Source organism: Amblyraja radiata, chromosome 8, assembly GCF_010909765.2.
Source record: "Amblyraja radiata isolate CabotCenter1 chromosome 8, sAmbRad1.1.pri, whole genome shotgun sequence".
NCBI lineage: Eukaryota > Metazoa > Chordata > Chondrichthyes > Rajiformes > Rajidae > Amblyraja > Amblyraja radiata.
This window is the reverse complement of record NC_045963.1, coordinates 79142079-79168523: the sequence shown is the minus strand read 5'-3', so window position 1 is coordinate 79168523 and position 26445 is coordinate 79142079. Positions and strand designations below refer to the sequence as shown.

The following is a 26445-nucleotide window of genomic DNA, read 5'->3' as shown; positions in this document are numbered from 1 at the left end:
AATAGGTGTGAGTCCAGATGGGGCACAGGGGGGAAAGAAAGGGGTGTGTGGGGGAGACAGGGGGTTGTTAGAGGTGAACTAAAATTCAGCAAGTAGAATATGAGTGCTGTTCCTCCAGTTTGCACTTGGCCTCACTCTGGCAAAGGAGGAGGCCCATATAGAAAGGTCAGTATGGGCATGGGGAAGGGAGTTAAAAAGGTGAGCCACCGGGTGATTTGGTAGGTGTTGGCAAACTGATTGCTCCCGATGTTGGGGAAGTCCAGGACAAGGGGTCACAGCTTAAGGATAAGGGGGAAATCCTTTAAAACCGAGATGAGAAGAACTTTTTTCACACAGAGAGTGGTGAATCTCTGGAACTCCCTGCCACAGAGGGTAGTCGAGGCCAGTTCATTGGCTATATTTAAGAGGGAGTTAGATGTGGCCCTTGTGGCTAAGGGGATCAGAGGGTATGGAGAGAAGGCAGGTACGGGATACTGAGTTGGATGATCAGCCATGATCATATTGAATGGCGGTGCAGGCTCGAAGGGCCGAATGGCCTACTCCTGCACCTAATTTCTATGTTTCTATGTTTCTAAGTGTTCGGCGAAGGGAATGGCTATGATTGTTTTGTTCAGATTACACTTGGAAGCGTTCAGCAATCGTGGTCTACTTGGCTTAATGCAGGCTGCTGTCCTTGGTGTCCGCATTATCACTGCAGGGCACACAGATTAAAAGATCAACTTTACAATAATGGATAGTGGATTGCAATGAAGACTGAATGGTCTGAAATACATGATCTATTGTGCACAGTGCATTTACAATGAATGAAACTCACCACAAATGTGAGTTCAAGCCATTTGTACCTAACTAATGCAGGGAGATAATGCTGATTTTATAAAACGTTGGTTGGGTCTCGACTGTTGAGTACATTTCTGGTCACCACACACTACACATAGGATGCAACAGCATGGGAGAGGGTGCAGTGGAGATTCACCAGGAGCTTGCCTGGGTTGGAGTGTTACAGTTAGGAAGAGTCTGAAGAACTAGGACTGTTCTTCCTGGAGTGGAAAAGGTTAAGAGGGGACATGCTTGAGGAATATAAAATTAAGACAGGGTGAATGCAGGAAAGCTTTCCCCATATCAGAGGTGGACAGAAGTAAATGTTAGATTTCTTGACTCTTGAGAGGTGAGCACAATCAGAAGCAGTGGACTGGGAGCAAAGGCTTACCAGGCAGCTCACCACCAGTTCATTAGACACAGGAGCAGAATTAGGCCATTCAGTCCATTGAGTACGCCACCATTCAATCATGGCTGATCTCTCTTTCCCTCTCAACCCCATTCTCCTGCCTTCTCCCCATAACCTTTGACACCCTTACTAATGTAGAACCTGCCAATCTCTGCTTTAGAAATATCCAAAGATGGCCTCCACAGCCATCTGTGGCAAGGAATTCCACAGATTCATCACCCTCTGACTCATGAAATTCCTCCTCATCTCGTTTCTAAAGGGATGTCCTTTAATTCTGAGGCTGTGCCCCATTGGTTCTAGACTCTCCCACTAGTGGAAACATCCTCTCCACATCCATTATCCAGGCCTTTAACAATTGGGTACGTTTCAATGAGGCCCCCTCCCCTCACCCTTCGACAGGCCCAGCACGGTCAAACCCTCATCATACGTTAACCCAATCAGCCCCGGGATCATCTATATATTTGCAAAGATGAATTGTGGAACAAAAAAATAAACAACTTTTTCTTGCTGGAATCATCTATCAGAGATTGACATACCTCTTATATCAAATACTAACATGTCAGGGAATGGCTTTGTTCCTTAATTCCAGCATGTTACATTACCAAATGGGAAATGATCACTTTTGTTTCTCACACTTCTCTGTGCAGAGCGGGTGTCAGTGCTGTGTCAACTGAAATGACTCACTAATACAGCCTAAAGATTTAATATATAGAGGATGAATGTAAGAGAAATCATCTTTAACAATGGACTTTAAAATCTGACCAACCACTGAAGTCAGGCTAACTGGCTTATAGTTTCCCCTCTTTAGCTTTGCTGCCCCCTTGAACAGCAGAGGAACACTTGCAATGTTCCCGTCCTCTGGGACCACTCCTGACTCTAGTGACTCTTCAGAGATCACTGCTAATACCTCCACAATCTCTCTCAGAACCCTAGGGTGCAGTCTATCAGGTCCAGGTGACCTATCCACCTTCAGACCTTCCAGCCAGTCAGGATGGGAGGGAATACATCAAAGTCCCTCACCCTGAGCACAGGATCGCCCCAGGGTTGCGTCCTCACCCCCCTATTGTACTCCCTGTACACACATGACTGTGTGGCTAGGTTCAGATCAACTCAATAATTAAGTTTGCTGATGACACTGTGGTGGTGGGCCTGATCTCAGACAACGATGAGAAGGCCTACCAGGAGGAGGTGGCTGATCTAGCACTCTGGTGCCAGGATAACAGCCTCCTCTTGAACATCAAAAAACGAAGGAGCTGATCGTGGACTTTAGGAGGGCACATCATCCGAGGACGTACACTCCATTGAGGATAAAGGGGGATACTGTGGATAGGGTGAGCTGTTTTAAATATCTGGGAGTCCACATCTCTGAGGATATGACATGGACATCACACGCCGCAGCACTCGTGAGTAAGGCAAGGCAGCGCCTTTACCACCTCAGGCAATTGAGGAAATTCAGAGTGTCTCCGAGGATCCTCGAGTGCTTCTACTCAGCGGCTGTGGAAAGCATCTTGTCCGGAAATACTACCATCTGGTTTGGGAATTGCTCTGCCCAGGACAAGAAGGCTCTGCAGAGAGTAGTGCGTTCGGCCGAACGCACTATGGGAACTTCACTCGCCCCCCTGCAGGAACTATACATCAGGAGGTGCAACTCCAGAGCAAATAAAATCATGGGAGACCCCTTCCACCCATGCAACGGACTGTTCCAGCTGCTACGGTCAGGCAAACGCCTCCGTTGCCATGCAGTGAGAACGGAGAGGTTGAGAAGGAGTTTCTTCCCAGAGGCCATTCGGACTGTAAACTCCCATCTCACCAGGAACTAACTTTACTGAACGTTTTTCCTTCCAATATTTAATATGTAAAAGAATATGTGTGTGTTTATGATTGTGTTTATAGTTTGTTTGGTTGTTTGTTTGTTTGTCTTTTTGCACAAAGTCCGCGAGCATTGCCACTTTCATTTCACTGCACATCTCGTATGTGTATGTGATGAATAAACTTGACTTGACTTGACTTGAGCTTCCCCAGCCTCTTCTCCTTAGTAACAGCCACTCCACTAACCTCCTCCTTGACTCTTTGAATTTCAGGTACGTTGTACCTGTGAAGACTGATGCAAAAACGTATTTCATTCACCTGCCATTTCTTCATTCCGCATCACTACTTCGCCAGCGTCATTTCCCAGAGGTCCAATGTCCACTCTTGCCTCTCGTTTACTCTTTATATATCTGAAGAAACCTTTGCTATCCTCTTTTATATTATTATCTGGGTTACCTTCATATTTCATCTTTTCTCCCCGTATTGACTTTTTAGTTACCCTCTGTGGTTTTTTAAAAGTTTCCCAATCCATCAGCTTCTAACTTATCTTTGCAATATCATGTGCCTTCTCATTTAGTTCTATGCTGTCTTACCCTAACCCTTGTCAATCACGGTCACCTAATTCTCCCTTTAGAATCTTTCTTCCTCTTTGGGATGAAAAGACCATGTGCCTTCCAAATTACTCCCAGAAACTGCTGCCATTCAGCACAACAATTGGAATTTGAAAAAAATATATGACAAGCATTTTATTTTAATGTTTTGGGAGACTAAGACGACAATGGATCGTGCTCAGAAATATGAATTGATTTGTAGTTAAACTGTGTCTGACAAAAAGAAACCAAGAACTACAGATGCTGGTACATACGGGGTTGATGCGGGGTTATAAATGACCTGGAGCGGGGCCTTACATCGCCCGGCGCGGCTTTAACGGCCGTGGGACTTGCTAGCGCCCGCCGGGGTTTCCAACATCACGACCCGGAGCGCGGCCTTAATGGCCGCAGGACTTACCATCGTCCACCGGGGGCTTTGACATCGGGAGAAGAATGGAGAGCAGGGGAGAGACAAGACTTTGCCTTCCATCACAGTGAGGAGATTCACTGTGATGGATGTTTGTGTAAATTGTGTTGGTGTGTGTCTTGGTTCTTTTCTTGTTGTATGACTGCAGAAACCAAATTTTGTTTGAACTTCATTTGAGGTTCAAATGACAATAAACGGTATTGTATTGTATACACAAAACCACACAGAGTGCTGGAGGAACTCAGCGGGTCAGGCAGCATCTCTGGAGAACATGGATAGGTACGTTTCAGGTCGAGACCGTTCTTGAAATTGTGTTGTCACTTCATCATGACATTTATAGCTTCCAGCAGCACCCACTGTGGTGTTCATTGTCTTATAATGTATGGTTGGGGTATTGCATGTTAAATAGTTAGCAATAGCTGAAATTCACTAGCACGGTTGAAGCCATACCTGCACCTTTTAAGAGGAGATACTTATTACTGATGCAATTGCTGGTCAAAGTAATCTCAATACTTTGGGAAATTAGGAATATACCATAACACAGCAAAGATGAGAGGAGACTGACAATCGTCTGACACAGCTCGGAACACTTTGTTAGATGAGGTGGACAGGAGGAAAGACCACCTCCATCTGCTGACACCCACCAAACAGCGATGATATGCCCATCATTCTCACAGATTTACCAAACGTTCGAGTCTCACAAATATATATCTATACACTGTCAACTGCTCCATCTTGGCACAAACATTACTGAAACATATTGCAAGATAATAACAGACACTTCCCTTTCTCTTGTAGAAGGTGATATATAACAGCTACCAACGTACAGGAGAGAAGCATTCATTATCTCAATGCTCTTCAGGACTGACTGTTCACCTCTAGCAATCCAACTATCCAAGTCTGTGCCCGACCGTGGTGCTGAACTCACTGTAGGCCTTCGAGCAGTTGCACGTAAGTCTCCTTGCATCACACTCACCTTTCATCCTACTATCTCTTCTGATTAGAAGCTGCAGAATTATGATTTGGTTGGGTCTGAGTTTATGAAATGTGTTCGCATGGACTTGGAACGTCAATCAGCAACTGAGGGAAGTGTTATGGAATAAGGATTATTTTATCCACTAATGGGACAAGGATGTCATTGGTGAGTTGGAATTTAATGAAGATCTCTAATCGCCCCTGCAATAGGTTGTGGAGCCACCACCTTAAACTTCACCTACGGTGCTGTCAACAAGATCAAGGATTTTGCCTTGGTGACAAGGGAGAAACACAGGTGTTGTGTGACTTGGGAGTCAACCTGCAGTTTGTGCACTCATGCAGCAGCCTGCAGTTTGTGTGCTCATGCACTGCTGCCATTACACATTTTTTATTATTTAAATGGAATGACCTCTCATTTTTCATAAACTCCAAGTTGTGCTAAGTGGCTACCTATATCATGTGCTGTTCCAAACCCTGATTACCACCTTCAGACATGATGACCTTCGCTGTGTCCTGGAGGCTAAACTGACCCATCAAGTGGTGTTTCTTTGATTTGACAGATATCAATTTGGCAAAAACATTTGAAGAATTCCCTTCCTCATCTTCCAATAGTGTCATCATTTATCTTCACCTGGTTTCATATCTTGAAGAAAGACGCCACTTGTGACGCTGCAGTACTTCATTAATACAATGCTGACACAGCAAGATGCTGGAATGCCTGAACTGATATCCTTCGTGTCCTCAGGACATGAGGAATTATTCTGAGAACAACAAGGCATGTTAATCCAGTCCTGTGAATGAACCATTACACCAGCATTCACGAGAATGCTCAAATCTATACTGTGGAGTGAAGGAGCAAATTAAGAATTCTAACAGGAGACTAGCATGTCCAGAGATGGGATTGATGGGAATGAGAATGAGAGACTCATTCAAGTAGTCCAAGAAGGGTAGTCTAGATATTGTGGCAGCTGTGGATTCAGTGCAGTGTTCAAGAAAGGATTCAAATGACTGAGTTTGTTTTTGAAATATAGTCCTGAAAATGCTCAGGACTTCTTCATCACTTTGCTCTCCAATCTAAGTCTCTGCACCACATCTTTTCTGGTGGGGGTGCTAGGATAATGGGTAGCTCTATTTTCTCCACAATTGAAGTCCTGATAACTGATCAGACTTTTCTGTTCAGATGAGAAGTCAATGCTGTCAAATTTGTAATCCCCCTAGGGAAATGTGAAAGCATTATGATATTTAACCGTTCAAGCTAGTTCCACCATTTAATTAGATCATTGTGGAGGTCTGCCAGAAACCTGCTTTAGGCCAACTGCTAAAGCAAGCTGTGAGGCTCAGACCGCCATTTCAGCTTCATCATATAGCTCAACCCCAGTGTAGACAGGCAATTTATTCAGATTCACAATACCCAAACTAATGCTTCACTGGCGATGCTAAAAAGTCACAAATGCCCAAATGCCTTTTTTTAATTAATCCTGCGAAAAACCTCTGGTTCCATCACTTGCTGCTCAGCACCACCTCATGCCCACCACCTCTTCACGCCCACCACCTCCTCACGCCAACCACCTCATGCCCACCACCTCCTCGTGCCCACCACCTCCTCATGCCCACCACCTCCTCATGCCCACCACCTCCTCATGCCCACCTCCTCCTCGTGCCCACCACCTCCTCATGCCCACCACCTCCTCATGCCCACCACCTCCTCATGCCCACCACCTCCTCGTGCCCACCACCTCCTCATGCCCACCACCTCCTCATGCCCACCACCTCCTCATGCCCACCACCTCCTCATGCCCACCACCTCCTCATGCCCACCACCTCCTCGTGCCCACCACCTCCTCATGCCCACCCAAGGCCAGTCCCACCACCAGGCCAGTCCCACCACCAGGCCAGTCCCACCACCAGGCCAGTCCCACCACCAGGCCAGTCCCACCACCTCCTCGTGCCCACCACCTCCTCGTGCCCACAACCTCCTCATGCCCACCACCTCCTCATGCCCACAACCTCCTCATGCCCACCACCTCCTCATGCCCACCCCAGGCCAGTCCCACCACCAGGCCAGTCCCACCACCTCCTCATGCCCACCACCTCCTCATGCCCACCACCTCCTCATGCCCACCTCCACAGTCCCACCACCTCCTCATGCCCACCCCAGGCCAGTCCCACCACCAGGCCAGTCCCACCGCCTCCTCATGCCCACCACAGGCTAGTCCCACACACCACGCAGACTTCAAGTGACAGCCTCTCACAGTCACTGAATTCATTCTCACCTCGCCCACACTCAAGGGAACACCTGCATTTACAGATGGCTTCTGGCTGTCCCAAAGTGATTCAAGGCCAATGATGTAATTCTCTTTCTAAGTCAGTGATTTGTCAATGTGCCTTCAGTGATGCTTTACGCTCGGTTCACCAGGCATCAGGCATCTGCAGCTGGTGAGAGTGATCCACCTGATGCAACATTCTGGTTACCTGTTCCAGATAGTGAAACAGGGCTCACATTGCCCTCCACACCCAGATGCACCTTCTCACATTACACTATCATTTCCTTTCTGCCAAAGCCCCCTGTCACCTATGTTAAAATAATATGTTTGTGCTAATCCATGCCCGGGTTAACACCCGTTCAGATCCAAAGTGAGCACTCCTGGTCATACTGAATGCACTGCCAACTCTGAGGCTACGGGTTGGGCAGGACCTTGCCAACCACACCAGTGTGATGCGGCCATTTCCCACACCAGTGGTGCTGCAAGCTGATCATGGACGCCAGGTAGTGAAGTGGCAGCAATTTAGCAAAGTGGTGTCATTCAACAACAATCGGGGCAGGTTACGTTGCCATCATTTTGTCTGGGGTAATTTCCTATGGATTGGGAGTGATAATCTGTGGTCAATTGGAGATCGTAATTTGCTCTGGAATAACAGCGACTGTTGATGAAGTGGGGAGGCTGGAGTGAGCACATCAATGGAGGAGAAGGTGTAATCTCAGGTTAATTGTGGGTTGGTGTAACTACTCATCAATCTAAGGGGGGGGGGGGTTAATTACACACCAATTGGATTGGTGGTCTGTGCAACTCTTTGTTGATTCCAATGAGATGTATCACTTAATAGCGAGTAGCAATTGCATGCAAATTCAGATTTCAATAAACTAGTCCGATGGATCTATCAAAACTGTTTCACACCAACCTTCAGCTCTTCTTCAGCCACACCATCAAGGGAGGCTTTCTGAACACCAGTCGACAGTGAATTCATGACCTGAGGTTGTGCCTCCAAGAGTTTCTTCAGCTTCATGTCACCTGACCTGCTATTCTGACCTCCTAAATTAGATGAGAAACAAACAATGATAAACTCATTGAGAGTGGTGGAAAGAAACAAAGAGCTGGTAATATAAATAGTTACCAATACAATTACATGATGACTTGGCTAAGAATAAATCTTCTTTTCCAGATTCTGACAGCTATCAGCTTCAAAATCACAACACACGTGCAAACATAAAGACTAGAAACAAACAACAGGTTATCGGTATTCATGAAGAGAGCACAATGCTGCCTGACTTGCTGAATATTGTTGCTTTGTTTTACGCGGAATCAGAACAAGAAGCACAACAAATTTTCAAGGAAAGCAGGAAAGGTTTCTCAAGCAGTCATTACACAAAGTATCAGGATGTTACCCCATTTAACCTATCACACAAATACCACTAACTTTTATACCAGATTTTATTAATAACATTTTTATTAATAACATTAGTTAAGCAACGATAATTATCTTAAAACAGCAACATAGATAAGCAGAAACGCATCTAACAATGAGTTTGTGCATTTACCAAGTGACATTTCATTTACTTGAAATCACTCATTTCCCATATCAATTGGGCCGCCACGTCTCACATTAACTGGGATGGTTTGGGAAGCTTTGTGAATGCCAGGAAATGCAAGTTTAGGAATTTCTGTGTGCAAACAGGCAAACACATCAAGTACAACTGAGACTGCACTTGCCCATCAGTGAACAAAGTCAGAACTGCAAACCTTTCTTTGGGTGAAAGGAAACAGCAACATGTTAGAGGACAAACAAAGACAAAAAATATTGGCCCCAGGCTGTTCATGAAATATCACAAACATTAGCCAGATGATTTATGAGTGAAAAAAGATAAAATGAAGGCAAGAATGAAATTATTATTATTGTTATTATTAAACTTTATTTCAGACTCAAGGTCCAGCTTCCTGATATAGTAGTGGCCAGAGGATCTGGGGTGACGGAGGAACTGAAGGAAATCCACATTAGGCAGGAAATGGTGTTGGATAGACTGATGTTGGATGAACTGATGTTGGATGAACTGAAGACTGATAAATCCCCAGGGCCTGATGGTCTGCATCCCAGGGCACTTAAGGAAGTGGCTCTGGAAATCGTGGATGCATTGGTGATAATTTTCCAATGTTCTATAGACTCAGGATCAGTTCCTGTGGATTGGAGGGTAGCTAATGTTATCCCACTTTTTAAGAAAGGCGGGAGAGAGAAAACAGGGAATTATAGACCAGTTAGCCTGACATCGGTGGTGGGGAAGATGCTGGAGTCAATTATAAAAGATGAGGTAGCCGAATATTTGGATAGCAGTAACAGGATCGGTCCGAGAGCATGGATTTACGAAGGGGAAATCATGCTTGACTAATCTTCTGGAATTTTTTGAAGATGTAACTAGGAAAATGGACAAGGGGGAGCCAGTAGATGTAGTGAACTTTCGGAAAGCATTTGATAAGGTCCCACATAGGAGATTAGTGGGCAAAATTAGGGCACATGGTATTGGGGGTAGAGTGCTGACATGGATAGAGAAGTGGTTGGCAGTCAGGAAACAAAGAGTAAGGATTAACGGGTCCCTTTCAGAATGGCAGGCAGTGACTAGTGGGGTACCACAAGGCTCGGTGCTGGGACTGCAGCTATTTACAATATACATCAATTATGTGGATGAAGGGATTCGAAGTAACATTAGCAAATTTGCAGATGACACAAAGCTGGGTGGCAGTGTGAACTGTGAAGAGGATGCTATGAGAATGCAGGGTGATTTGGACAGGTTGGGGGAGTGGACAGATGCATGGCAGATGAAGTTTAATGCGGATAAATGTGAGGTTATCCACTTTGGTAGCAAAAAAAGGAAGGCAGATTACTATCTAAATGGCGTCAAGTTGGGAAAAGGGGAAGTACAACGGGATCTGTGGATCCTTGTACATCAGTCTATGAATGTAAGCACGCAGGTACAGCAAGTAGTGAAGAAAGTGAATGGCATGTTGGCCTTTATAACAAGAGGAGTCGAGTATAGGAGCAAAGAGGTCCTTCTGCAGTTGTACAGAGCCCTAGTGAGACCACACCTGGAGTATTGTGTGCAGTTTTGGTCCCCTAATTTGAGGAAGGACATTCTTGCTATTGAGGGAGTACAGCGTAGGTTTAAAAGGTTAATTCCTGGGATGGCGGGACTGTCATATGCTGAGAGAATGGAGCAGCTGGGCTTGTACACTCTGGAGTTTAGAAGGATGATAGGATGTCTCATTGAAACACAAAAGATTGTTAAGGGCTTGGACACACTCGAGGCAGGAAACATGTTCCCGATGTTGGGGGAATCTAGAACCAGGGGCCACAGTTTAAGAATAAGGAGTAAGCCATTTAGAACGGAGACAAGGAAACATTTTTTCTCACAGAGAGTGGTGAGTCTGTGGAATTCCCTGCCTCAGAGGGCAGTGGAGGCAGGTTCGCTGGATGCTTTCAAGATAGAGCTCGATAGGGCTCTTAAAAATAGTGGAGTCAGGGGATATGGGGAGAAGGCAGGAACGGGGTACTGATTGGGGATGATCAGCCATGATCACATTGAATGGCTGTGCTGGCTCGATGGGCCGAATGGCCTGCTCCTGCACCTATCATCCATAGTCTATTGTCAGATAAAAGACGACATTACATAGAATACATTGCATATAAAAACAACATAAAATACGTATATAAGCTTAGTAAATTACTTATAAGAGCATCATAAATTTTATACAAAAACACAATACATGGTTTAAAATCCAGAATAAAAAGAAAGATCAGAGTCCTACAACGAGATAACGATAGCAATGTCTCCACAACTGGGATTGGTAGCGTGTAGTGCTAAACCTTACGTTTGATAAGACTACTATGATTTCTTAGGATAGCTTGTATAGTACTGACTCCTGCAGCCACAAACATTTTATTTGCACTACACCATCTAGGTTTCTTTAGTAGTATTCTCATGGCATCATTATAAGCTACTTTAAGTAGCGTCGTTACAAAATCCTACTATCGGTGGCACTCCAGATCTGCCTACTGCCTGTGCGTGCGATTCCGGAGGCTGTGAGGGGGGTCGGGATTAAAATGCAGATTTGTATTGGTTGTCAGGGATGGACTACAAGCTGATGAAGAAAATTCGTTCTGCGATCCCGTTCCTGTTTTTTTTTTAAAGTTGCTGGTCGATTGCATTGCTGGATTGAAATGAAACGCAACTTCTAACGCCTTCAACATCACGGATCGCAAGTGCAGGACAAAACAAAAGGTATGTCGTTTATTTAACATCCTATCTTGCTTTTTGGTGTGGTTTCATTTTAATCTGATGATGGCAAATATGTTATTTAGGCCCCGATATCGGCCGTGTCTTGCTTGCCGATATCGTGGCATTAATCATGGTAGCGGCCACATTCCGATCTATCACAATCCAGAAATATCCACTCTCAAGACAATCAAATTCATTATTTTTTTGCACAATCATGTCATAAGAACATCTAAATCATCTATATTTTGTGCTATTGTCTATCCATGATCAATATTTTCATACTAAATATCTGACTGAAAATTTCCACAGTACATAGTTTTAGTATGAAAATATTGATCATGGATAGACATAACACAAAATATAAATAATTTAGATGTTCTTATGACATGATTGTGCAAAAAATAATGATTTTGATTATCTTGAGAGTGGATGTTTCTGGATTTTGAACAAATGTCTGTGTAAAACGACCCTTGCCTGCTGCAGTGTTATAAACCAACTGAGTAACATTTATGGGAATTAAACATTCAATTCCTTCCAATTGGCATAGAAATTCATGACAAAGTGAGATTTAAAAATCATGTTATATTGTGAATTATTGTGTGAATGGGATCAGTTTGTTATTTGGATACTTTGGCTATTTAAAAAAATATTTTTAGCCTTTTCTTAAGAATGGGATAGATGTTTAGATCTAGTAATTGAATTTAGATGAATTTGATATGATGACTGATGAATATGATTTTTTTGTTGGGTATTTACTATTTGGTTTAACGTTACAATAATATTAAAGTTCTGATCCTGAGAATATCACATTTTTGAATTTTCAAGGCAGTCTGGGTGTTTATTATTATTTCCGTCACAATGGTTAATTTTGTAATTAGTTACTCAATTAGGTAATTAACTAATTATATACTTTAATTTCAGGTCATCCAAGTAAGATGTATCATATTTGTTTCAGAATGCTCACATCTATAATAACTGAAAATTTCATTCAGTTCTCTTAATTTTTAAGAAGGTTATGGGCTTTTATGTCAATTGACTGTCCTTGATCACAGCTTTTGTGTTAAGTTAATAGAAAAGCAATAGGGAACAAGATGCTAATTTCCGAGTATGAAAATTACCATTACCTTTTTAATACTGAAGATATGAAAGTGAATTAGGTGTCAAATTAAACTTCTTTTTATGCTTTATCTGATGGTATAAATTACAGGCTTGATTTTTAAAATCTCAAAATTTTGTAACTTTCCTACTTTATACTTGTTTTTCTGTAGTTTGACCACAGGTGTGCAGTATAGAGTGGTGTCTAAATGCTCTAAACAGAGACATCTTCACCACATCTGTACACGCACCAAACTTGCGTAAGAGAATATTATTCGCTTGTACATACAGCATACGCCGTTGATGAAGGATACTTAACTTTACAAATAAATAATAGAGGAAAATCATGGTTAGAATTAATTAGTTTTAATTTACAGCTGTAAGTGATTATATAAAAACAGCATTGCTTGCAGTGATTGGGGTAGACAATATTGTATGAATAATAAATAGTACCGTGTACCGTGAAGGAGCACCATCTTATATCTCCAGTGCCTGCAATGCTCCAACCTACGCTGATACAATGGACATTGAATGACATTCTCTCGCCACAATTGGATGCTCAGCGTGTTGCTGGTGGCAGAGGTGTCGGTTTATTTTTGCCCGATGTACTGAGATAGAGTGACACTGTGTGCTTGATACCCAGTCAAATCAGACCATACATGGGTACAATCAACCAATACACATGTACAACAAGTAAGCAGCATGCAGAGTATAGATAGAGGATGAAAGTGGAGGGGAGAGGTGGGGAAAGGAGGGGAGGTGGGGAAAGGAGGGGAAGGGAGGGGAGAGGAGAGGAGGGGTGAGGAGAGGAGGGGAAAGGAGGGGAGAGGTGGGAGAGGAGGGGAGGGTAGAGGAGGGGAGGGGTGAGGAGAGGAGGGGAGAGGTGGGAGGGGAGGGGAGAGGGGAGGAGGAGGGGAGAGGAGAGGTGAGGATAGGAGGGGAGAGGTGGGAGACGAGGGGAGAGGTGGGAGAGGAGGGGAGGGGAGAGGTGAGCAGGAGGGGAGAGGAGAGGTGATGAGGGGAGAGGTGGGAGAGGAAGGGAGGGGAGGGGAGAGGAGAGGTGGGGGGAGAGGTGAGGAGAGGAGGGTGGAGGTGGGAGAGGAGGGATGAGGTGGGGAAAGGAGGGGAGAGGAGAGGTGAGGAGAGGTGGGGAGCGGTGGGGATGGGGAGGAGGGTGGGGGTGGGGAGGGGAGGCGAGAGGTGGGGAGGCTAGAGGATGGGAAGGAGGGTGGGGAGGTGAGGCGAGAGGAGGGGAGGGGTGGGGAATGAATGGGGAGGAGGGGTGGGGAGCGGAGGCGAGAGGAGGGGAGAGGAGGGGTTCTCGCTCCTGTGTCAGATGACGTTCTGCCATTGCTTTGCCACAGCCAGTGGTACATCTGTGTTTCTGCGGAGATCGTCCGCAGTGCATGCCTCTCCGCCGCAAGTCAGTCGATGGGCCGTTATGTTTACCTCTCCACAGTTGCACTTGCCAGAGTTCGAGAGCCCCACTTCTTCAGGTTGAGTCCGCAACGTCCCACTCCAGTGCAGAGGCGGTTTACGGCTGTCCAGGTAATATAAGGCAGGTGGTGTCCTGGTGCAGGTGGTGTCCTGGTGCCATCTGGTGTTTGGTTTTGGTGCCTGGCACGGTTGGCTCTAGTTCCATGAAGCTGTTCCGACTCTTCAAGCGTTTCTTGGCATGTTGGTGATTGTGCAAGGAGTGGCGGGGGTCTGTGTCCGCATTGAGGCCTTCTACTGCAGCTGCCCGATCACGTCTTCGAGATGGTTCGTCGATGCCAGCCAACTCGTACAGGTGTTCCACCTTTGTCGGCTTCAGGCATCCTGTGCAGGCAGTGTTCAATGCAGAGTCCACCTTGCGTGCATGTTTAGAGCGGCACCAGATGGGGCTTGCATATTCTGCCAATGAGAAACAGAACGCCAGGGCTGCAGTGCAGATTGTTGTTGGGTCACTTCTCAATGAGCTGTTTGCCAATTTTTCGATGACCTTGTTGACCTTTGCCTTGGTTTTCTCATCATGTTGGCGATGTGATAACGTGCGATCGAGGACCACACCTGGGTACTTTGGGGCTTTGCAGTGTTCCAACAGGACATCATTCCATCGCACCTGCAGTTGACGTTTCACATCCCCGTTCCGGAGGCGGAAACCTGCGCTTTGCGTTTTTGTTGGGTTTGGGCGCAGGGAGTTGTGTTGGTAGTATGTTGTCATATTCTGCAGAACAGCCTATGGCTGAAGGCTGAGGATTGCATTGCGATGCATAAGTCATCGGCATACAGAAACAACCTAGTTTTCGGGGTGATGGGTTGGTCATTGGTGTATATATTGAACAATGTTGGGGCAAGGACACTGCCCTGCGGTATACCATTCAACCGCAGGAGGGGAGGGGTGGCGAGGCTGGTATGTGTGATGCACTGGGTTGCACCACAACTTTGTAATTTGTTGTGGTCTTGGGCAGAGATGTTGACCAAACTGTGATAGGATGCTTTCCAGGGTGTCTCTGTACTGACTCAGGTGACTGCACCGGTCAGCAAGTCCTTTGACTTGCTGACTTTGAGGGAGAGGTTAGAAACATAGAAATTAGGTGCAGGAGTAGGCCATTCGGCCCTTCGAGCCTGCACTGCCATTCAATATGATCATGGCTGATCATCCAACTCAGTATCCCGTACCTGCCTTCTCTCCATACCCTCTGATCCCCTTAGCCACAAGGGCCACATCTAACTCCCTCTTAAATATAGCCAATGAACTGGCCTCAACTACCCTCTGTGGCAGAGAGTTCCAGAGATTCACCACTCTCTGTGTGAAAAAAGTTTTTCTCATCTCGGTTTTAAAGGATTTCCCCCTTATCCTTAAGCTGTGACCCCTTGTCCTGGACTTCCCCAACATCGGGAACAATCTTCCTGCATCTAGCCTGTCCAACCCCTTAAGAATTTTGTAAGTTTCTATAAGATCCCCTCTCAATCTCCTAAATTCTAGAGAGTATAAACCAAGTCTATCCAGTCTTTCTTCATAAGACAGTCCTGACATCCCAGGAATCAGTCTGGTGAACCTTCTCTGCAATCCCTCTATGGCAATAATGTCCTTCTTCAGATTTGGTGAACCAAAACTGTACGCAATACTCCAGGTGTGGTCTCACCAAGACCCTCTACAACTGCAGTAGAACCTCCCTGCTCCTATACTCAAATCCTTTTGCTATGAAAGCTAACATACCATTCGCTTTCTTCACTGCCTGCTGCACCTGCATGCCTACTTTCAATGACTGGTGTACCATGACACCCAGGTCTCGCTGCATCTCCCCTTTTCCTAATCGGCCACCATTTAGATAATAGTCTGCTTTCCTGTTTTTGCCACCAAAATGGATAACCTCACATTTATCCACATTATACTGCATCTGCCAAACATTTGCCCACTCACCCAGCCTATCCAAGTCACCTTGCAGTCTCCTAGCATCCTCCTCACAGCTAACACTGCCCCCCAGCTTAGTGTCATCCGCAAACTTGGAGATATTGCCTTCAATTCCCTCATCCAGATCATTAATATATATTGTAAATAGCTGGGGTCCCAGCACTGAGCCTTGCGTTACCCCACTAGTCACTGCCCGCCATTGTGAAAAGGACCCGTTTACTCCTACTCTCTATCCACATCAATACTGAACCCCCAATGCCGTGTGCTTTAAGTTTGTATACTAATCTCTTATGTGGGACCTTGTCGAAAGCCTTGTGGAAGTCTAGATACACCACACCACTGGTTCTCCCCTATCCACGCTACTAGTTACATCCTCGAAAAATTCTATAAGATTCGTCAGACATGATTTACCTTTCGTAAATCCATGCTGACTTTGTCCAATGATTTCACCACTTTCCAAATGTGCTGCTATCCCATCTTTAATAACTGACTCTAGCAGTTTCCCCACTACCGATGTTAGACTAACTGGTCTGTAATTCCCCGTTTTCTCTCTCCCTCCCTTCTTAAAAAGTGGGGTTACGTTTGCTACCCGCCAATCCTCAGGAACTACTCCAGAATCTAAAGAGTTTTGAAAGATTATTACTAATGCATCCACTATTTCTGGAGCTACTTCCTTAAGTACTCTGGGATGCAGCCTATCTGGCCCTGGGGATTTATCGGCCTTTAATCCATTCAATTTACCCAACACCACTTCCCGACTAACCTGGATTTCACTCAATTCCTCCAACTCCTTTGACCCGCGGTCCCCTGCTATTTCCGGCAGATTATTTATGTCTTCCTTAGTGAAGACGGAACCAAAGTAGTTATTCAATTGGTCCGCCATATCCTTGTTCCCCATGATCAACTCACCTGTTTCTGACTAAAGGGACCTACATTTGTTTTAACTAATCTCTTTCTTTTCACATATCTATAAAAACTTTTGCAGTCAGTTTTTATGTTCCCTGCCAGTTTTCTTTCATAATCTATTTTTCCTTTCCTAATTAAGCCCTTTGTCCTCCTTTGCTGGTCTCTGAATTTCTCCCAGTCCTCTGGTATGCTGCTTTTTCTGGCTAATTTGTACACATCATCCTTCGCTTTGATACTATCCCTAATTTCCCTTGTTATCCACGGATGCACTACCTTCCCTGATTTATTCTTTTGTCAAACTGGGATGAACAATTTTTGTAGTTCATCCATGCAGTCTTTAAATGTCATCCATTGCATATCCACCGTCAATCCTTTTAGAATTAATTGCCAGTCAATCTTGGCCAATTCACGTCTCATACCCTCAAAGTTACCTTTCTTTAAGTTCAGAACCATTGTTTCTGAATTAACAATGTCACTCTCCATCCTAATGAAGAACTCAACCATATTATGGTCACCTTTGCCCAAGGGGGCACGTACAACAAGACTGCTAACTAACCCTTCCTCATTACTCAATACCCAGTCTAAAATAGCCTGCTCTCTCGTTGGTTCCTCTACATGTTGATTTAGATAGCTATCCCGCATACATTCCAAGAAATCCTCTTCCTCAGCACCCCTGCCAATTTGATTCACCCAATCTATATGTAGATTGAAGTCACCCATTATAACTGTTTTGCCTTTGTCGCACGCATTTCTAATTTCCGGTTTGATACCATCTCCAACTTCACTACTACTGTTAGGTGGCCTGTGCACAACACCCACCAGCGTTTTCTGCCCCTTAGTGTTTCGCAGCTCTACCCATACCGATTCCACATCCTCCAAACTAATGTCCTTCCTTTCCATTGCGTTAATCACCTCTCTTACCAGCAACGCTACCCCACCACCTTTTCCTTTCTCTCTATCCCTCCTGAATATTGAATATCCCTGGATGTTCAGCTCCCAGCCTTGGTCACCCTGGAGCCATGTCTCCGTGATCCCAACTATATCATAATCATTAATGGCTATCTGCACGTTCAACTCATCCACCTTATTACGAATACTCCTTGCATTGAGACACAAAGCCTTCAGGCTTGTTTTTACAACGCTCTTATCCCTTATACAATTATGTTGAAAAGTGGCCTTTTTGATTTTTGCCCTGGTTTTGTCTGCCTGCCACTTTTACTTTTCACCTTGCTACCTATTGCTTCTACCCTCATTTTACACCCCCCTGCCTCTCTGCTCTTGTACCTATCCCCCTTGACTTGTAGCATTTGCAGCAGTGGGCAATGGCCATGCAAATTGAAAGTGTTTCTGGAATTTGAATACAAGGAGATCAAGGAGATGACGTTCAGGAGAAAATCTTTTTTTTTGGTTTTATATATTATCCTGCTTTCACGAGTTCCAAAATCTGTCTGCACTAAAACCAGATATGTAGTCCTCTTTCTTGAACCTGTGCAACCCTGTAAGACTAGAGAATATTTTCCATGACAAAGCCCAGGTGGGGTGCAGCCAAAATCTACCTGCAAAGCAACGCTGACTGGAGCAAAGATGGGAGGCGAGCAATATCTTCAGGAATCAAAGCTGCCTGACAAAGACTGGAACTGACCAAACAGGAAATTAAGACAATCGGAGAAAATTTTGATAGCAGTAACAGGATCGGTCCGAGTCAGCATGGATTTACGAAGGGGAAATCATGCTTGACTAATCTTCTGGAATTTTTTGAAGATGTAACTAGGAAAATGGACAAGGGAGAGCCAGTGGATGTAGTGTACCTTGACTTTCTGAAAGCATTTGATAAGGTCCCACATAGGAGATTAGTGGGCAAAATTAAGGCACATGGTATTGGGGGTAGAGTGCTGACATAGATAGAGAAGTGGTTGGCACTGGAAACAAATAGTAGGGATTAACGGGTCCCTTTCAGAATGGCAGGCAGTGACTAGTGGGGTACCGCAAGGTTCGGTGCTGGGACTGCAGCTAATTACAATATACATCAATGATTTGGATGAAGGAATTCAAAGTAACATTAGCAAATTTACAGATGACACAAAGCTGGGTGGCAGTGTGAACTGTGAGGAGGATGCTATGAGAATGCAGGGTGACTTAGACAGGCTGGGGGAGTGGGCAGATGAAGTTTAATACAGATAAATGTGAGGTTATCCACTTTGGTAGCAAAAAAAGGAAGTCAGATTACTATCTAAATGGCATCAAGTTGGGAAAAGAGAAAGTACAATGGGATCTGGGGTTCCTTGTACATCAGCCTATGAAAGTAAGCATGCAGGTACAGCAGGCGGTGAAGAAAGCGAATGGCATGTTGGCCTTTATAACAAGAGGAATCGAATATAGGAGCAAAGAGGTCCTTCTGCAGTTGTACAGAGCCCTAGTGAGACCACACCTTGAGTATTGTGTGCAGTTTTGGTCCCCTAATTTGAGGAAGGACATTCTTGCTATTGAGGGAGTGCAGCGTAGGTTTACAAGGTTAATTCCCGGGGTGGCGGGACTGTCATATGCTGAGAGAATGGAGCAGCTGGGCTTGTATACTCTGGAGTTTAGAAGGATGAGAGGGTATCTCATTGAAACATATAAGATTGTTAAGGGTTTGGACATGCCAAAGGCAGGAAACATGTTCCTGATGTTGGGGGAGTCCAGAACCAGGGGCCACAGTTTAAGAATAAGGAGTAAGCCATTTAGAATGGACGAGGAAACACTTTTTCTCACAGAGAGTGGTGAGTCTGTGGAATTCTCTGCCCCAGAGGGCGGTGGAGGCAGGTTCTCTTGTTGCTTTCAAGAGAGAGCTAGATAGGGGTCTTAAAAATAGCGGAGTCAGGGGATATGGGGAGAAGGCAGGAACGGGGTACTGATTGGGGATGAATGGCGGTGCTGGCTCGAAGGGCCGAATGGCCTACTCCTGCACATATTGTCTATTGTAAAATAATAGCTGGTATCCTCTGAAGGGGCTCAATTCCAAGTTATTGCAGTGAAGCGTTAAAATTGTCTTCAATGTTGCCTTCAGGTTCCCAGGGTGCTGTCCTGATCTTCCAACCTACCTCATTGCAGACCTTGTACTTTGATGTTATCTGCACTTTCTGTGATACTGTAATGCTGCCACACTAGATTCTGCGCTCTGATATTTGCACTACCTGTTGTACTTGTAAATGGCTTGATTACACTAAGGTAGAGCATGATCTGACTGGAGAGCATGCAAACATACTTTGTCACAGTCTCTTGGTGGACATAACAATAATAAACCATGAGTAGCAGTATGGGAGAAATCTAAGCATCACCCTCTGATTGCCGCTTATGTTGAACATGCATGTCTGATGAAAGTACTGGCAGATCTAGAATAGTTTTACGATTTAGTTACTTGTCAGCACTCCATACGTCACGAGGAATGGGGAAAGGTGGCGATGTACGGAAGAGCGTATGGCACGGTGGATCACTGGAAGCTTGAACGCTCCCCTCTTGCGCCTTTACTTTATGTGAAATATGATGGGAAAAGAGAAAGAAATATACTGCACATATATGACTTTCTTTTTGTAGAAAAGTGTTTTCTGGTGAGAACATTTGGACACTGAATTGTTCTGGTATTGTCATGAAAGGTGAAAGTTATTTCGACATGATTGATATGATGCACACATACATATTACAGTCTGCATGTTACAGTTCATGGAACCACACTGAAGACTTGTCTGGAGCTCAAAGTTGTAATGCACACATTATGAAAAATATACACAGCTTCAGCAAGCACCAGACATTGTACTTTCCACAGGTCAAGCAGCACAATATCATTATAATTACCAAAAGAATCAAGATCAGTGTCATTGTTAGTGTGTTCCTCTCCAGCTCCAAAAATAGAGCATTCATTGCCTTCCTCATTAGTATCTACCCCAGCATAATCATCTGTAGAAACAAGGAAATCAGCTCAGGCAATCACAACACAGTGGGTCATTTCAATATTAGTAACAATGCATGCAAGATTGTCAGACAGTGTTAGTGAAGATGTTTCTTGGTCATCTACTCACTTATAGAACACCTGTACAGAGTATCAGCGAAACAGCTGGCGTCTGTGAGGAATGACAAGCATGGCAGAAGAAGTCTGATAGGAATATACAGATTGGGAGCAGAAGTAAACTGCTATTCAAACCTGTTCTGCCATGAATCCGAGTGCAAACTTACAGTAACTTCATATTTCTACTCACCTATCATATTATTTCAACCCCCTGCTTTTCCAGTATCTATCCCTGTATTAATATTATAGAACTTTGCTTCCTTTGAGGTAAGGAACTCCAAAGACGTGACCTGAAAATGTTTTAATACGTAACCCTAACTCCACGATTTAAGAAAGGAGAAAGAGAGAAAACAGGGAATTATAGACCAGTTAGCCTTACATCGGTAGTGGGGAAGATGCTTGAGTCAATTATTAAAGATGTTATAGCAGCGCATTTGGAAAGCAGTGACAGGATCGGTCAAAGTCAGCATGGATTTATGAAGGGGAAATCATGCTTGACTAATCATCTGGAATTTTTTGAGGATGTGACAAGTAGAATGGATAAGGGAGAGCCAGTGGGTGTGGTGTGTCTGGACTTTCAAAAAGCCTTTGACAATAGACAATAGGCAATTGGTGCAGGAGGAGGCCATTTGGCCCTTCAAGTCAGCACCATCATTCAATGTGATCACGGCTGATCATCCAGAATCAGTACCCCGTTCCTGCCTTCTCCCCATGTCTCCAAACTCTGCTATCTTTAAGAGCCCTATCTAGCTCTCTCTTGAAAGTATCCAGAGAACTGGCCTCCACTGTTCTCTGAGGCAGAGAATTCCACAGACTCACAACTCTCTGTGTGAAAAAGTGTTTCCTCATCTCCATTCTAAATGGCTTACCCCTTATTCTTAAACTGTGGCCCCTGGTTCTGGACTCCCCAAACATCGGGAACATGTTTCCTGCCTCTAGCGTGTCCAAACCCATAATAAGGTCCCACACAAGAGATTAGTGTGCAAAATTAGAGGACATGGTATTGGGGGTAGGGTATTGACATGGATAGAGACCTGGTTGGCAGACAGGAAGCAAAGAGTAGGAATTAATGGGTCCTTTTCAGAATGGCAGGTAGTGACTACTGGGGTGCCACAAGGCTCGGTGCTGAGACCCCAGTTATTTACAATATATATTGACGATTTAGACAAGGGAATTAAACGTGACATCTCCAAGTTTGCGGATGACACAAAGCTGTGTGGCAGTGTGAGCTGCGAGGAGGATACTATGAGGCTGCATGGTGACTTGGATAGTTGGCTGGCATGGCAGATGCAGTATAATGTGGATAAATGTTAAGTTATCCACTTTGGTGGCAAGAACAGGAAGGCAGATTATTATCTGCATGGTTAGGATGTGTAGGAAAGAATTGCAGATTTAAATCGAAGGTAGACACAAAATGCTGGAGTAACTCAGCGGGACAGGCAGCATCTCTGGAAAGAAGGAATGGGTGACGTTTTGGGTCGAGACCCTTCATCAGTCTCGACCCGAAACGTCACCCATTCCTTGTCTCCAGAGATGTTGCCTGTCCCGCTGAGTTACTCCAGCATTTTGTGTCTATTATCTGAATGGTTTCAGATTAAGAAAAGGGGAGGTGCAAGCATGCAGGTACAGCAGGCAGTGAAGAAAGCTAATGGCATGTTGGCCTTCATTGCCAGAGGATTTGAGTTTAGGAGCAAGGAGGTCCTACTGCAGTTGTACAGGGTCCTGGTGAGACCATACCTGGAGTATCGTGTGCAATTTTGGTCTCCTAATTTGAGGAAGTACATTATTGCTATTGAGGGAGTGCAACGTAGATCACCATTTTAATTCCCAGGATGGTGGGACTGACATATGATGAAAGAATTGGTCGACTGGGCTTGGATTCACTGAAATTTAGAAGGATGAGAGGATATCTTAGAAACATATAAAATTATTATAGGTTTGGACAGGTTAGATGCTGGAAAAATGTTTCCGATGTTTGGGGAGTCCAGAACCAGGGGTCACAGTTTAAGAATAAGGGGTAGGCCATTTAGCACTGAGATGAGGCAAAACATTTTCACCCAAATAGTTTTGTGAATCTGTGGAATTCTCTGCCACAGAAGGCAGTGGAGGCTCATTCACTGGATGTTTTCAAGAGAGAGTTAAATTTAGTTCTTAGGGCTAAAGGAATCAAGGGATATGGGGGAAAATCATGAACGGGGTACTGATTTTAGATCAGCCATGATCATATTGAATGGCTCGAAGGGCCGAATGGCCTACTGCACCTATTTTTCTATGTTCTGTTTCTAACCCCTTACTTTTAAAGATAATCTCTGATATAAACATTGATACCTGTAAAAGGCAACGATGCATCCGCTGCATCAGTACTACCCATACGGTTCTATGAACTTCAGAAGATACCTGTACAATTATAGTAACAATAATGGAATGATCATAACCAGTGGAAGGTTAGTGAGTACAGCTCAAGATGCTGATGCAGGCCTCTGTTTCTTGGCATGCAGCTGTGCAGCTCGTCTCTCTGTCCATGGACAGGCAGGAGGCACGAGAGATTTTGCACAAATGCAGAGTGGCGGTGACTGTCCGGTCCGTGCATGGTCAGGAAGTAAAAGCTCCATGGCAATAGCAACCAGCGATGGATGCCCTGACATTGATAAAGGTATTACTGGATCCTGATAGGTAATAATGTCAAGATGACCTGTAGAATTATAATGTACAAAAGATCTATCAATCCTAAGCAAACGGGTAGCAGTTAGAAAGATTCAGTCTTAAAAGAAAAATCTGAACAGTCAAAACAGTATCCAACAGGTTGGGATTACTGCCTGTATTCAAGATTCACTTGTGAGTGGAGGAACTTTTCCAATTTAAATATTGGATGAAGGGGGAGAATAATCTCAGCAAAAGTAAAACAACAAAAACCAGCAAAGGAGGGCCAATGGATCAGGAAAGGAAAAATTGATCTGAGTGCAGTCTGGCAAGAAACATAGACAGGCTTTGGAAGTTTCTATAGATAAGAAAAAGGAAAGAAAATTGGTTGAAGTTAATATTGTGGAATAAGGGAATAATATCCAACATTGCTGTGCCCTCTGGGGTGCCGGGGAGATGGCAACTCTACCGGCAATCTGTTCGTTTTTTCTTTCTTTTTGTTATTTTTTAGTGCGTTAAGAGTTTGTTTTAACGTTCTTCGGTATGTTTTATGTGGGGGGAGGGGATCGGGGTAAACTTTTTTTTCAAGTTCTTACCTTCCTGGAGGTGTGATTACTTTTCGAATCACATTCTCCGGGCGCTCTGCGGCCTACCATCACTGGAGCTGGAAGCCTCCTCGGACTGTCGTGAGCCTCACCGTGGGGCGCGGACTTAACATCGGAGCGGATCCATTGCCTGGGATCGTGACCACCGCAGAATCACCATCAAGGGCTCGCAGTCTCGGGAGAGGCTAGTCGGGAGCTCCAACGTCGCGGAAGGTTCGACCAGCTCCGACGCGAGGTTCGAACACCTGGCGCGGGGGAGCTGACATCCCCCCCGATGCGGGAGCAGATTGCCTCGATGCGGAGGGCACGAACACCGCCGGCTACGGGAGTCAAGATCATCCTGTCAACGGAGGGCTCGTGGCCCCCGACCGCGGAGGAACAAAAGGAAGGACTTGAACTTTATTTCACCTTCCATCACAGTGAGGAATGTGTAGGAGTCGCTATGGTGGATGTTCATGTTAAAATGTGTTTTTGAGTGATCTGTTGCTTTTATTTGTATGATTGACCTGGCCAATGAAATTCCTCGTATGTTGCAAAACATACTTGGCGAATAAAGTGTGATTCTGATTCTGATATCAGGGATGGAGAATTATAGGCAAAGTGTGAGTAAGGAGCACAAATAATTTAAAATAAATGTTGGAGAAGGGAATGGAAATTCCTTGTGTGACTATAATATGTCCATGTTTGCTGGTGATACAAAGGTGGGTGGCTGTGAGAAGGATGCAGAGAAAGGCTTCAGGGAATTAGAGAAGGTTTTGCCAATGGGAGAGGATATGCAAGGTGGAATATAATGAGAAGAAAATAGCAGGTTATTTACATTGTAAAATAGAGAAGCAGAGAATTGTTATTAGATGGCGAGAGTTTGGAAGGTGTTGCTGCTCCGAGGCAAGTCTTGGCACATGAATCATTGACAGCTCACATGGAGGACTTTACTGCATGAGGATTTGAGTACAAAGTAGTCAACTTGCCCCAATGCTGGAGTCTTCAGTTATATAAAGAGGCAAGAGTGGACGTTGGGCCGCTGGAGAATGATGCAGAAAAAGTGATAATGGGGAATAATGAAATGGCAGAGGAGTTGAATAACTGTTTAGCATCAGTCTTCACAGTGGAAGACACCAGCAACGTGCTTGTAATTCAAGAGTCAGTGAATGGAAGTTAGTGGAGTGGGTGTTACTAGGAAGAAGGGGTTTGGGAAGCTGAAAGGGCTGATGGTGGATAAATCACCTGGGCCAGATGGACTACACCTCCATATGGTTCTGAAAGGTGGCTTTAGAGATTGTGGGGGCATTAATAGTGATATTTCAGGAATCACTAGAGACAGGAGAGGTCCTAGTTAATTGGAAAATTGCCAATATTACCCCGCTGCACAAGAAGGAAGCAAAGCACAATAGTGGGAACAGCTGAGCTCTTCTATCTGTAAAATATGGATTATGGTGTATGTGGATGTGGCATCAAAAATAAAATTAGTCAATGTTGAGTATATATATTGTTTTGAAAAATGCAGGAAGGGCTACTATGATCAGTGTGGCCAATGTTGTGTTTCTAAATTCTAAAGAGGGGGGAAAACAGTTGAAAAGTAGAGGCAAACCACAGGCAGGATTAACTCAGAGCTCCTGTGGATTTTGAAGAAACAGCAACAAAGAGAAGCAGGAAAAAGCACTGATTGGCTCTAGCCCGAGTGGGAGGAGGGTTAGATGTGAGTCAGAGGGGGAAAACAGTTGAAAACTGAGGAATTTGGTTTGTGAATTGGTAAATTAGGCAATTTATCAGTCAATATAAGCAAGACTTATTAGGGAGCAATATAAGCAAGGTTCTTAGGGAGCGGCCTTGTGAATAAAGTGTGAGTCTTTGGCTCGAGATTCTTTGGCGAGGAGGCTACGCATAAAGCTCGAGAGGACGGAACGCGGTGAACACATGTCGGGGCAGATGAGACAGTGTGATGCTTGCAGAATGTGGGAGCCGAGGGACACGGATGGAGCCTCTGGCTGCTACAATTGTGACAAGTGCGCTCAGCTTCAGCACCTAAAGGACCATGTTGGGGCACTGGAGAAGCAGCTGGATGACCTCAGGGCCATCCAGGAAACGAGAGTTTCCTGGACAGGGCCTACAGTGAGGTTGTCACGCCGAGGATACGGGAAGAACCAAGGTGTGCGACAGAGAGAAAGGGTGGAAATCATGGAGTGCAGAAGA

The 26445-nt window shown here is 44.7% G+C and overlaps 1 protein-coding gene across 4 annotated transcripts in view; it reads right to left on the bottom strand.

Annotated features, from left to right (window-relative positions):
• The window catches only part of ehbp1 (EH domain binding protein 1), a 351647-nt gene that overhangs the window by 70460 nt on the left and 254742 nt on the right, over positions 1–26445 (bottom strand). For 3 of the 4 annotated variants that reach the window (XM_033026308.1, XM_033026305.1, XM_033026306.1), the window contains 2 exons: positions 20800–20901; positions 8207–8337 (listed from right to left, as the gene is read on the bottom strand). In XM_033026308.1, the coding sequence (XP_032882199.1) occupies positions 8207–8337; positions 20800–20901 (233 nt within the window). The remainder of the gene's footprint in view (positions 1–8206; positions 8338–20799; positions 20902–26445) is intronic. The other variant, XM_033026307.1, reaches the window with a different exon arrangement.